The sequence below is a fragment of the Phragmites australis genome, chromosome 4 (genome assembly GCF_958298935.1).
Source record: "Phragmites australis chromosome 4, lpPhrAust1.1, whole genome shotgun sequence".
NCBI lineage: Eukaryota > Viridiplantae > Streptophyta > Magnoliopsida > Poales > Poaceae > Phragmites > Phragmites australis.
In genome coordinates this window covers 25,878,614-25,890,401 of record NC_084924.1, presented here as the reverse complement: position 1 = coordinate 25,890,401, position 11,788 = coordinate 25,878,614, and the positions used below count along the sequence as shown (strand labels likewise).

Here is an 11,788-nt window from a genome sequence, read left to right as displayed (position 1 = left end):
ACAAAAGAGGTAGCGGTGTAATAAAGAGGGTAATGCATGGATGACAATAATATTTGAATGGTAACGAACAATTTCAAATTTTGTTTGATTTGTTCATATTTTCACAAAAATGATGTCGATACTCGGTAGGTAGGTCTAGACCCTTTCCGCTATGGAGCCTTTTCTTTCCCCTCATCATCACATGTGGCTCATCAGATGAGCACACAGTACTAGAATCATGGAAGACGGTAGCTGGCCTAAACACAATCTAACAAAACGAATATCACGGCAGATCTACGGGCTTAATATTGGTTCGTCATCTTTTCTTATACTCTCTTCTTGTTTAATAAAAATCACTAAAATTTAAATAATTTATCTACTTTTACTATTTATCTTTATCGTCCGGGTCCTCGTTATCAGCTAAGGGTATAAACCCATTTTACTAATAAAATAGATGAAAAAAATTAGAAGCGAAATAAGTGGACAATTTCCTCATTCTTTTTCAAATCCTATCTCAAACTATAAAATCACTCCTATATTGTCTGATGGTATTTTTATGATACATTTACATCTTTATATCTTAATTTATCATTAATATATAAATATATTTATTGTAAGACACACACTTGGTTAGTCTAGTGTAAAAACCGAGTGAAGAGGAACCACAGGTAAAACAGGGAGACCATCCACAGATTCCAAATTCCAGCCCTTTCCTTGCTTTGTTTTGTTCCCCTCCCTCACCGCATCTCCCCCTGCAGCCGCAGCAGCAGCCGCAGCCGCAGCCGCCTTCCTGCCCCCGGATTCCAAGGCCCGAGGCCGCGTAACCGCGCCTCCTCCCCTCTGCCGCCCGAATCCTTCAAGAAGAGGACCTCGGGCTCTCGCGCCCATCCGCGCCCGGAGTTCGATGTCCGTTTGCGTCCGATGGATCCGCACCGCCTGACCGGCCCCGCCGCATCCGGCGCCGACGATGCCGACGACTGGGGTAACATTCGGAAGCTCCTCCCCCTCCATCGTGACCTCGATGTCCCACGTTTTTTTTCTCCTGCGGTTAGGTTTCTTTGCTAGGGAACGGCTCGAATGTCTCTAGGGTTTCGAATCTTGATATGCGAACGTTTCTTGGGGGTGAATAAGAGTTATGCTTGTCACTTGTTAGTTTCTACTACTGCGTTTGTGATATGTAGGCTTAAGCCAAATCAATGAACCATACGTAACAGCGTCTGCACACTGCAGCAAGAGACCATGCTATTTGGTTACTAATGTTAGCATCTATGTTGTCCGTTGAAGTAATCATAGGTGATAGTTTTCTATTGGCGCGTTGCTAGTTGGGGAATAGTTGTACCTAATGCAAGGGGGGCCAAGGGCTCCGTTCCTGATGGTAAGCTTGGCTGAAAGAATCTGAATTGTGAGGCTGCAATAACAATGGCCCATCACAGCATTTCTGGGGAAGTAGGGAAAACCATAATAAGCTCGTTCTCAAAATTTATGAACAGACATAATTTTGTTTGGAGCTTTTGTTATGCTTAGCAAACAATGGTTAGAGAAAGTTTGCCACCACCAGGGATAGTTCAGTCATTGCCATTACGTTATTTCATAAGGGGCAATAGTTATGAGGGGCCAACTATCAGTTCCCCTAGGCTCCTTGAGATAACAACATAAATGAAGATCTAGCTTTATTGTATGTTCTTTACATCTTAAATTTTGCTGGATTATGCACGTAGCACAAGATGTCGCTTGCGTTTGAATTCTTAAAATATTGTTGTTGACTTTGGCAACTGAGTAAAGTCAATCTTCCTCAAGTCACTACTAAATAATTTTAATTTGTGATGTATGCGACATGAGTAAGATTGGATGATGTAATTATGATAAAGAAATGGAATGACACAAGATTTGATATTTGCATTACATATGTATGAACTACTCCACCCATGTTATTAATTATCTTTGGAATTGCTTTTTGGAGCTATATGTTTACAACATAGCGCTATGTCAAATAGACCGAAGCAAGCAGATGGTGTTCCTGTAGCAACAAATTATCTTTTCTGTAGCGTATCTATTCAAGCCAAGCTAGTAATCTTCACAAATAAAGCTCACAGAGCAAGAGCCCAATGGTGCACACGCTACATTTCAATGATAATGTGTAAAATACTGAAAGTTTCATGTGTCTCAAGTGGTCTCACTTGATCCATTCTGTGAGCTCTACTTTGAACATGCTAAATTGCACACCTCAAACCTAAATTTTTGGGGGTTACATATACCTACTACTACTACTACTACTACTACTATATATTACAAGATTGTGCGCTGGTTACCTGTCTTTGATATTGCTTTTTAATGTAGCCCAGTTGTAGAAAGCTTATTCTGTAGAGGTGTAGATTTGTTGTGTGTGTGCCATGTGGAGAGCACGTGGCATCTCCCACGGTGAACTGGCATAGCATCCTGTGTGTACTTTTCTTTTTCGTATTGGTGGACCCAGTTGTAGAAAGCTTATTCTGTAGAGGTGTAGATTTGTTGTGTGTGTGCCATGTGGAGAGCACGTGGCATCTCCCACGGTGAACTGGCATAGCATCCTGTGTGTACTTTTCTTTTTCGTATTGGTGGATCAGTGAACTCAGTTTAGGTTTATTTCTTGGGCTTGGGTGATGGGCTTTTGTTGATGAGTGATAGAGATGACATGTTATCTGAACTGGGTGTTAGTACATACTCGTCTATGTGCTGGTCCAGCAAGTCGAATGATAGACCAGAGAAGTCCCAGTTTACGGGTCCTTTGTTTGTGCAATTGGATCTGAAACAGGGTTTGTGCCCTCAGAGAGAGGTATGTAGGGAATGATAATGATAAAATAAGAAGGCTTTTGTTAGAGGACAGTGTTGCTCTAAAAAATATGCATTAACAGGATGGAAGAAGGCTCTAAAAAAATATGCAACAACAGGATGGAAGTGCTGGCAGCATGCTTGACTTTCTGATTTCTGCGTCTCCTATCCACGGGCTTTTGTTGCTCCCATATTCTCTGTTCTTCTTGCTAAATCTGTTGTGAGTTAAATATTGTGCATACTTATGCTGATTATGTAAGTTCCTTATTACTAAGTTTTTGTGCATTCTTTATGTAGATTTGATCATTGAAGTTCATCACTTTGGACTTATCTGCACTTATGAGTATTTTTTTTAATGTATGTTTGTGCTTTATTCATCCTGGCCAACTACATTTCTGTCCGATTTATATACATGACATCAGACAGTAGTGGGATATTTTTTTTTTCTATGGACCAAATGTCAGTTTGTTTTCTTGGAAACATATTCTCACATTCTATGTGTTACATGCACAGATAATGATGGCTTTGTGATCCCAAGCTTGAGTGTTGAAGAATCTGATCTTGGTGACTGGGAAGTTTCACGGGCTTCTGATCCTCAACCACCTCCAAAGGTCTCTTTCTAATCATGCTATTCTTTTGGGTCCCTTTACAAAAGCAAAACACCAGCTATTCTTAACTTCCTTGTGCCCTGAATGAGGGCTAATTCACTGTAAAGTGACATGATACAGTGACTGTGTTTTAAGAAACATATTTGTCCTAGCATAGGGGAGAGTTGCATTTAACAAGCGCACTAGCTTGTACTGTATAGCAGCAGCAAAGCAAGAAATCTGGTTGTTTCGCTTGGTATCTAATCATTGTCCATGCATCTATCTTTATTTTCGCTAACTTTACATTGATGTTTTTTGATACAGCCCGCCAAGGATACAGAGAACATCTATCTCGGACCACACGGTGCGCCACCATCTCGAGCAAAGAAGCCAGAGGATACTTCAGCTACAACTGGGTACCGTGATAAGAACAAAGTGAAGGAAGCTGAACAGAAGGTGTTTGGAACTGGCCGGAACAACAAAGGAGGCAACACCGGGGACTTCCATCGCTACAATGCTGGCCACCATGTCAAGGACCCCTACAAAAGATCCACTTGACCTTCTCTCCATCGTGGCTTGTTCCCAGTGACACCTATCTGCTGTCATCAGCTTGACTAAGTGCGAGTTTGGTGATTTTATCAGTGTTAGAATTCTTGGTGATCATCGGTCGGTCCAATTATCTTCCAGTTGCAAGTATTCCTGATCTATGGATATGTACTATTGGCATGCTACTCTGGAACGATGCATTTGCTTTGAATGGAAAATCTGTGTTCCTAAATCACCATTTCGTGTGGTTCCTGCCGGTATGTTGAGGATAACAGGTTGTTGAGGCATTGCTTTTCCAATTTGCGTCCATTGCTTTGTCGATGCCAAGATTAATGTGCCTCTTGGTGTCTGGTCCTAACAGGACATTTGGGTTGCGTCATCATCGCATTTCACTTGTTATTGTTGTTGGCACCTTTGATTATCTTGATCGTTGATGCTAAAGTTTTATGGAATATTTGTTGCTTTTGCATCTTGTGGTTGGTCTTGGGTCGATGTGAATGCCGAGGATCCGAATCTTAATTTGCAGGGTTATCCAATAGCAGAAGCACATCTTGATACGAAGAACGGAAAAAGGCTTGCGTTTTCTCATAGGCGTCAGTGGTGTCCAGCCAGAGTTCCTGCTGCTGTAGTTGAGAGCGAAGGAACACCAACACATCAAAATCTCCAACTACTACTAGTTATGCTATAGCTAACGCCCACAAGGCCACAATGCAAACGAATAGATGCAACGAACCCGCTCCCATGAAAGCTACGTGTTGAGGAATGGCCTCACGGGTCTCATTTGGATGGTGAGTCGAAGATCTTTAGCAGACGCGAATTACTAATGATTACAGTTGTGTTATTTTAGAATAATGCTTAAAGCCGAAGGGGCCCTTCGGATAAATGACGAAGGTGGCCCCAGGCCTTCGGACCACGGTCAAACGCTTACTCATGTCGCCCTCAAGAAGTCCTTCGAAAGGAGCACCGAAGTCGTCAACACAGGCGAAGCCTGCGAAGGGACTTCAGAGGTCAACCGAAGGCCCATTCGCGAAGCCATGCCAAAGCCAGCCGAAGGTGCTCCAAAGATCCCATCTGCGGTAGACCTTTAGGGGCCAGACAAAAGGGATGATGTTCGTCGGAATCCGAGGACACTAAGGGGTCAGAATTGTAAAAATGCCAATGTACTTAGGAATGTACCGAATTACCCCCGAATATGTCGGGAATATAGCAGTTAGAGGAGCAATGATGTAAATTGTAATAGGGTGTAATTGAGTACGAGCTATAAATAGACCATCATTATACACAAAATGGCAGTTGACATTAATGATATTGCATAATTTCCCATAAGCGCATGTCACATAGAAAAGCATTCGACTCCCTCTAAAGGGCCGAAGGCCCTCCCCCTTGTTGGAAACTGACTTTCCAACAGTTGGCGCTGTTAGTGGAAATTGAATATTCGAAAACATGCCACCCAAGAAGAAGCCGAAGCATGTTGATACATCAGCAACGTTACCAGAGCAACTACTCCCAGTGGAGGCTTTGGTCGAAACAATCGCTTCGGTGGTCTCGGAGCCGGTCAACACTTCGACTGGTGTAGGCGATGACAACCAATAGGGATATTGTCGGTGATATAGGAACCGGGGGTTCCCGAGTCCCGAGGCCAAGACAGCACAGTGCCATGTGGCACTATCCCTCGGGGACCATCCCCCCGAGGGCCCGAGAAAAGCCAGACCCGGGAGGGGGTGCTCGGGGCCAAGAACAGTTGGCCCCCGAGTACCCAGAGTTCCCCGAGGACCCGAGAAGAGCCAAGTCCGGGAGGGGGTGCTCGGGGCCCAGAACAGTTGGTCCTCGAGTACCCAGAGTTCCCCGAGGAGCCGAGAAGAGCCAAGCCTGGGAGGGGGTGCTCGGGGTCCAGAACAGTTGGTCCCCGAGTACCCAGAGTTCCCCGAGGACCCGAGAAGAACAAGATCCGGGAGGGGGTGCTCGGGGCCAAGGACAGTTGGTCCCCGAGTACCCAGAGTTCTCCGAGGACCTGAGAAGCCCCTTGCCGGTGGACCCCGCAAGGGCTCCACGGTGAGGTGTCAATCGGTGGGAAGCCCGATGCTGCCTTTAAGGGGGAGCGTGGCCGGTCACATCCAACCACTCTCCCCCACGCTTGTCGTACTGAGTACGTCAGTCCCTAACACCGCTTGATAGGAAAGTGTGGGGACAATTAATGCGACGGGTCCCATCGCACGTCACCCTGCGAGGTTCATAAAGGAAGACGGCTTGAAGATATCGTCGATGGGCTCGAGGCGTATCGCCTATCGCCCTGCCGCGTCAGACCGTGTCAGATCTACTCTGACCGGACAGGCATGCGGGGGTTATTCGCAGCAGGGATGCGTGCCCTCCTCCAGCCGCCCCCTTTCGTAGACCAGGGCGGCACGCTCTTTTTTGAGCTCGGCCCACTCCGCCGCAACGGCCGCCTTGAGCCGCCCGATGACCTCCCGGGCGCTTCCCAGGACCTCGGGGAGGGGTTCCGGGGCCTGGCCAGGGGATGGCCGAGGGCTGGGTCCCCTGCGAACCCTCTCAGCAGAGGCGCTCGGGGACCCCGACGGCAAACGCGCCGGCGTCACCCTTATCGTGACAACCTCCCCTGCAGCCGGTTGCTCCTCCCCAGTCGGAGGGCTCGGAGCAGGGCCTACCGGGGCTCTCGACTCAGAGCCAACCGGGTCTTTCGACTCAGAGTTGGTTGGGGCTCTCGGCTCAGGGGTAGGAGAGGGCCTCGGCTGCTCTGGGGATATCCGGCCTCCTGCAGAGTCCTTGGATGGCCTGGAACGAAAACATGTGCTTATGTGGTTTTGGGCCCGCGGTACCGCCATTGGGACTGCGGGATCTAGAACTCTGGGGCCTGCGGTCTGGGCTCTAGTCTGCTTCTCTTCGGGGGCGGGCTCTGGCACCCGGGTCGCTGTGCGCTGGACCCAGCCTCCACCCCAGAACCTGCTCCCGAAGACTGGCCGGCTCGACCGCCAGTCGTCGCGCCACCTGCCGTCGGCCATGGTCCTCGGTGCAGGGATCGCGGAGGTAACAGTTATGAAGAGGACGAGGACGGTTAGGGGATAAACACCCGGGGACGCTTCCCCTTGTCGCCCTGACTCGGCGGCGGTGCCCCGCCCTCCATTGTCATTCGCCCCGGGGATGTGCAGAGTCCCGGGGTCTCGGCGCCCCAGGCGGTCAACCGGCCCCTGGGCGTCAAAGGTCAGCATTGACTTTTGCAAAGCCGCCCAGGCCGGGTCTACGCAGAGCGCTAGGTCCTCGTGTGGCAGGACCGCCCGAGCAAGGTCGTCAACGCTGGTCACCACCTTAAGCAGCGTCACCAGGGCCCCCTCGTTGAGGTCCTCATCCTCGCCTACGCAGGTCCTCGTCAAGTCACGAGGCCCGGTATACATCCAGGCGAAGCGGGCGCGTTCCCTCAAGGGGGCCAGCCGACGGCGCAGGAAGTCGGTGACCACCATGAGTGAGGTAAGCCCCGCCCGGCGCAGGTCTTCAATGCGATTTAGCACCGGGCGCAGGCGAGCATCCTCCGCGGGGGCGGCTTCCCAGACCGGTTTGTTGGGCAGCGTGAGGCGATCGTGGGGACTGACATCGACATAGACCCAGTCCCGGCACCAGTCGTCCCACTTGCTGCGCAGCACCTACAGGATGTAGGTGTTGCCGATCTCTCCCTAAGGCGGAAGTTGCAGCAGCCCACGACCTCCACATCGTCCGACCCCTTCTTCTTCCCGGCCGCTCGAAGGATGAAGAAATGCCGAAAGAGCGCGACCGACGGTGGCACCCCCACGAACATCTCGCAGAGGTGGGTGAAGACCACCAGGATGACCACTGAGTTTGGACTCAGGTGGGCCAGTCGGACGCCGAAGTTGTCCAGCACTGCAGAAAAAACACCAAAAACGGCGGCACCAGGCCGGTGGCGACGAAGGAGGCAAAGATTACGATCTGCCTTGGGCTTACGTGGGGCGGGCAGATGGGTGGCCGGCGTCACCACCGACACTCCCCACTAGCCAGCGGGGACCATCAGTTTCTGGACCTTCTCCGCACCCTCCTTGTTCATGAGGTGGGACCTCGGCAGGACGCTGCTGGTGCTCGACTCATCCCGACGACCGCTTCCTGCCCTCAACATTTTCGGGGGTGGGAAGTGCGCTGGAGGAGACTAGAGACAAAGTGCACTGAGGGCTGGAGAGAAGGATCCCAGTGCGCAAGAAAGACGAAGGCAAGAAATAGCAACCACAAGAATGGTGAATGAGGGGGTAACGGTTTGTTGCTCCTCCCCTTTTCTATCGTGGGGAGTTCAAAAGCCTTATTCCTCGGTGCAATATGCGAGGCACATCTCCCTTGATCCGCGCGGTTGCCAGGCGCACCTCCCACCTCATCATCACTTTCCTCGAATGTCGGAAGGGCACACGCCCTTTTGGTTTCCTCCTTGGGCTATACCAAGAGCCTGGGCCAAAAAACTGCAAGGCCCGCAAAGATTTTGGCACCTGGCGACAGAAAGCCATGTGGCACCAATGCTGTGATCGGCCTTGAAGAAATAGGGCCCCATCCGCAGTCTCTGGGCCATCACCTGACGATGGGCCCGGGGGCTGCTGTCGGTGATATAGGAACCGGGGGTTCCCGAGTCCCGAGGCCAGGACAGCAGAGTGCCACGTGGTGCCATCCCTCGGGGACCATCCTCCCGAGGGCCCGAGAAAAGCTAGACCCGAGAGGGGGTGCTCGGGGCCAAGAACAGTTGGTCCCCGAGTATCTAGAGTTCCCCGAGGACCCGAGAAGAGCCAAACCCGGGAGGGGGTGCTCGGGGCCCAGAACAGTTGGTCCCTGAGTACTCAGAGTTCCCCGAGAACCCGAGAAGAACTAGATCCGGGAGGGGGTGCTCGAGGCCAAGGACAGTTGGTCCCTGAGTACCCAGAGTTCCCCGAGGACCTAAGAAGCCCCTTGCCGGTGGACCCCGCAAGGGCTCCACGGTGAGGTGTCAATCGGTGGGAAGCCCGATGCTGCCTTTAAGGGGGAGCGTGGCCGGTCACATCCAACCACTCCCCTCCACACCTGTCGTACTGAGTACGTCAGTCCCTGCCATCGCCTGGCAGGAAGGCGTGGGGATAATTAATGCCATGGGTCCCATCGCACGTCACCTTGCGGGGCCCATAAAGGAAGACGGCTTGAAGATATCGTCGATGAGCTCGAGGCGTATCCCCTATCGCCCTTCCGGGTCAGACCGTGTCAGATCTACTCTGACTGGACGGGCATGCGGGGATATTCAGCGGCTGGCCGGTGGGCCCCCCTGCACCTGCTAAAGTTGGGGCGTAATGACCGACAGGACCGACTGAAGGGCGCATTTTCAACCCCTGTAACATCAAACTGTAGACCCATAATGGTTGTTTTCCATTTATAGTTTACTGGAACTTGTGCCCCCATTCTGGGCACGCCGAGCCTCCCCCCGGTAGGATAAAAGGGGAGGGGGAGCACTTCGTAGAAAGACAAGTTGGAAGTTGAGGTTCAGGAAGTTAGAAGTTGGGACTTGAAGCTGAGGTTATCGAGGCTCTCAAGAAGGAAGCTCGAGACTTAGAATAGTAGCAGCTTGTAACACAGAGATCCAGAGAAAGGCATTTCAAGAGCATTAATAACATATCAGACACATACGAGTAGGGTGTTACGCCTTCGTGCGGCCCGAACCTATCTAAATCCCTTGTGCCTTTACTCTTACTAGCCGACGATCATTCGTCCCGCCTAGATCCCATACATTCGCATTAACCCCACGTACGAGGTAGATCCAGAATCAGCCCCCCGGCCGAATCTCAGAGGGGGTCCCTCAGGATCCCCGCTTGCGGTGTTCATCCACCGACAGACATCGTCGGAGGGTGAACTCCTAAAGCAGGGATCTGGAGGGACCCCCTTTGAGATTTGGCCGGGGGGATGATTCTGAATCTGTTTTGCGGGAGAAATAAATGGGCATGAATGCGATGGCAGGTGGAATGGAATGATCGGATGCAGAACGCAGCAAATGTACTGGAGGTTTTTAGACAGGTTCGGGCCGAACTGAGCGTAATACCCTACTCCTGTGTGGATGCTATAAATGCACTGAGAATATCTCTCAGGGATGTTGCTGGTTATAAGAATGTTTGTCTATCCTAGAGCTTCGGGCTCCTTGTTCTTCGATGATCTCAGCTTCTGTGCTTGTACTGAACCTCTGTCTTGTTCCTTGGCTCTGAGTGTTCAAAAAATCCCTCTTCTCTATGTAGACCGGCCCTCTTTAAATACTCGCCAGCAGTAGCGTGCCCAGAAAGGGAGGGCACGAGTTCTAAGGCGCTATAAATGGAAAAGCAACCACCATGGGCTGCTGCGCGAAGTGACGGGGGGTTGAAAATGCGCCCCGCCCGGTCTCGGTCATCATGATGTCGTTCTGCAACGGGCGCCCCAGAGAGGGCCCACCGGGCAGCCACTGAACGGCCCGGCATGCCCGCCCGGTCTTGTACGCCTGACACAGTAGGGCGGCAGGCGGGGCGCCTTTGGCCTCACGATGTTATCCCGAGGCACGCAGGATGACGTGGGATAGGACCCGTGCATTAAATGTCCCCACGCCCTCCTGCCAGAATGCGGCAGGGACTGACACCGAGCATGGCAGGAGCAGTTGGAAGTGACAGGCCACGCGCCCTCTTAAATGCGGCATCGGGCCTCTCACTGGTTGACACCTCACCGCTGGACCTTTATGGGGGCCACCGGCGAAGGACTCCTTAGGCCGTCGGGGAACCGAGTGCTCGGGGGTCACTGTTCACAGCCCCGAGCACTCTCTCCCGGATATGCCCTTTCTTGGTCCTCGGGGAACCGAGTGCTCGAGGGCCACTGTTCATGGTCCCTAATGCTCTCTCCCAGAATTGACTGTTGAGGTCCTCGGGGAACCGAGTGCTCGGGGGCCGCTACTCACGGCCCTGAGCACTCTCTCCCGGAACTAACTTCCTTGGGTCCTCGGGGTACTCGAGTGCTCAGGGGCCACTATTTGCAGCCCCGAGCACACCCTTCCCGGTACTCGACTTTTCTGGTTGTCGGGGGACTTGGGTGCTTGGGGGCCACTGTTCATGGCCCCAAGCACTCTATTCCCGGCACTTGGTCTTCGCAGATCATCGGGGAACTCGGGTACTCGGGGACCACTGTTCATGGCCCCGAGCACCCTCTCCTGGGACTTAGTCTTCTCGGACCTCACGGAGATGATACCCGCGGGAGGGCGCCATGTGGCAAATTGCTGATCTGGCCTCGGGACTCAGGGACCCCTGGTTCCTGATTCACCGACAGACATGATGGTGACAATGTAATGGTGCCAGGCGATGGAGAAGCTCTCCAACAAAATGCAAATACAACAATACGAAGGGTAGAAGCTAACCTTCGGGTCCGCATTGAGGCTTCGGCAAATCCTTCGGCAGAAGAGAGGGGGAAAAGCACATTTTGTTGGGGTGCTTGACAACTTCGATGACTCAGAAGAGTACAAAGGAGAGGAAGAAACTAAAGAAGAAAGAGTGGTGAGGCTAGAAGCTGAAGAATTAGAGAAGCAAATTGTGTAGTAAAAGCACGTGCTGGATAGCTTGACAGCAAGTCGGAAGGTTGCAGAGTACCGCCGGCGAGCTGACAAAGCTAGAAGAATTCTAGAGAAAATGCAAGAAGAGATTAACATGTTGCAACAAGCGGGTGAGTAGACCCCCCACATGGTTACTTCGTCAGCATTTGCAGCACGGCCGATGCAGGACCTTCGACATAGGTCATGTGCAGGCAATTCAGAATCACCACTCTTCGTCAGCTTGCAAAACCAGCCCTGGCCTTGGGGCTTCAAGATACCGAGGGTGGTAGTGTTTGACAGAGTCAGATCC

General features: G+C 51.5%; 1 protein-coding gene across 1 annotated transcript; it reads left to right on the top strand.

Moving 5' to 3' along the window:
* Positions 1-666: 666 nt before the first annotated feature.
* Positions 667-4,155, top strand: LOC133915947 (uncharacterized). The gene is made up of 3 exons (XM_062359357.1): positions 667-961; positions 3,301-3,398; positions 3,699-4,155. Exons 1-3 carry the CDS (start codon positions 901-903, stop codon positions 3,930-3,932), a joined length of 393 nt encoding a protein of 130 aa, XP_062215341.1. The 5' UTR covers positions 667-900; the 3' UTR covers positions 3,933-4,155.
* Positions 4,156-11,788: the final 7,633 nt, after the last annotated feature.

Coding starts and splice junctions, on each gene's coding strand:
- LOC133915947 (XM_062359357.1), top strand. CDS start 901: ATGGATCCGCACCGCCTGACCGGCCCCGCCGCATCCGGCGCCGACGAT. Junction 962..3,300: donor CGACGATGCCGACGACTGGG/GTAACATTCGGA, acceptor TTACATGCACAG/ATAATGATGGCTTTGTGATC. Junction 3,399..3,698: donor ATCCTCAACCACCTCCAAAG/GTCTCTTTCTAA, acceptor TTTTTGATACAG/CCCGCCAAGGATACAGAGAA.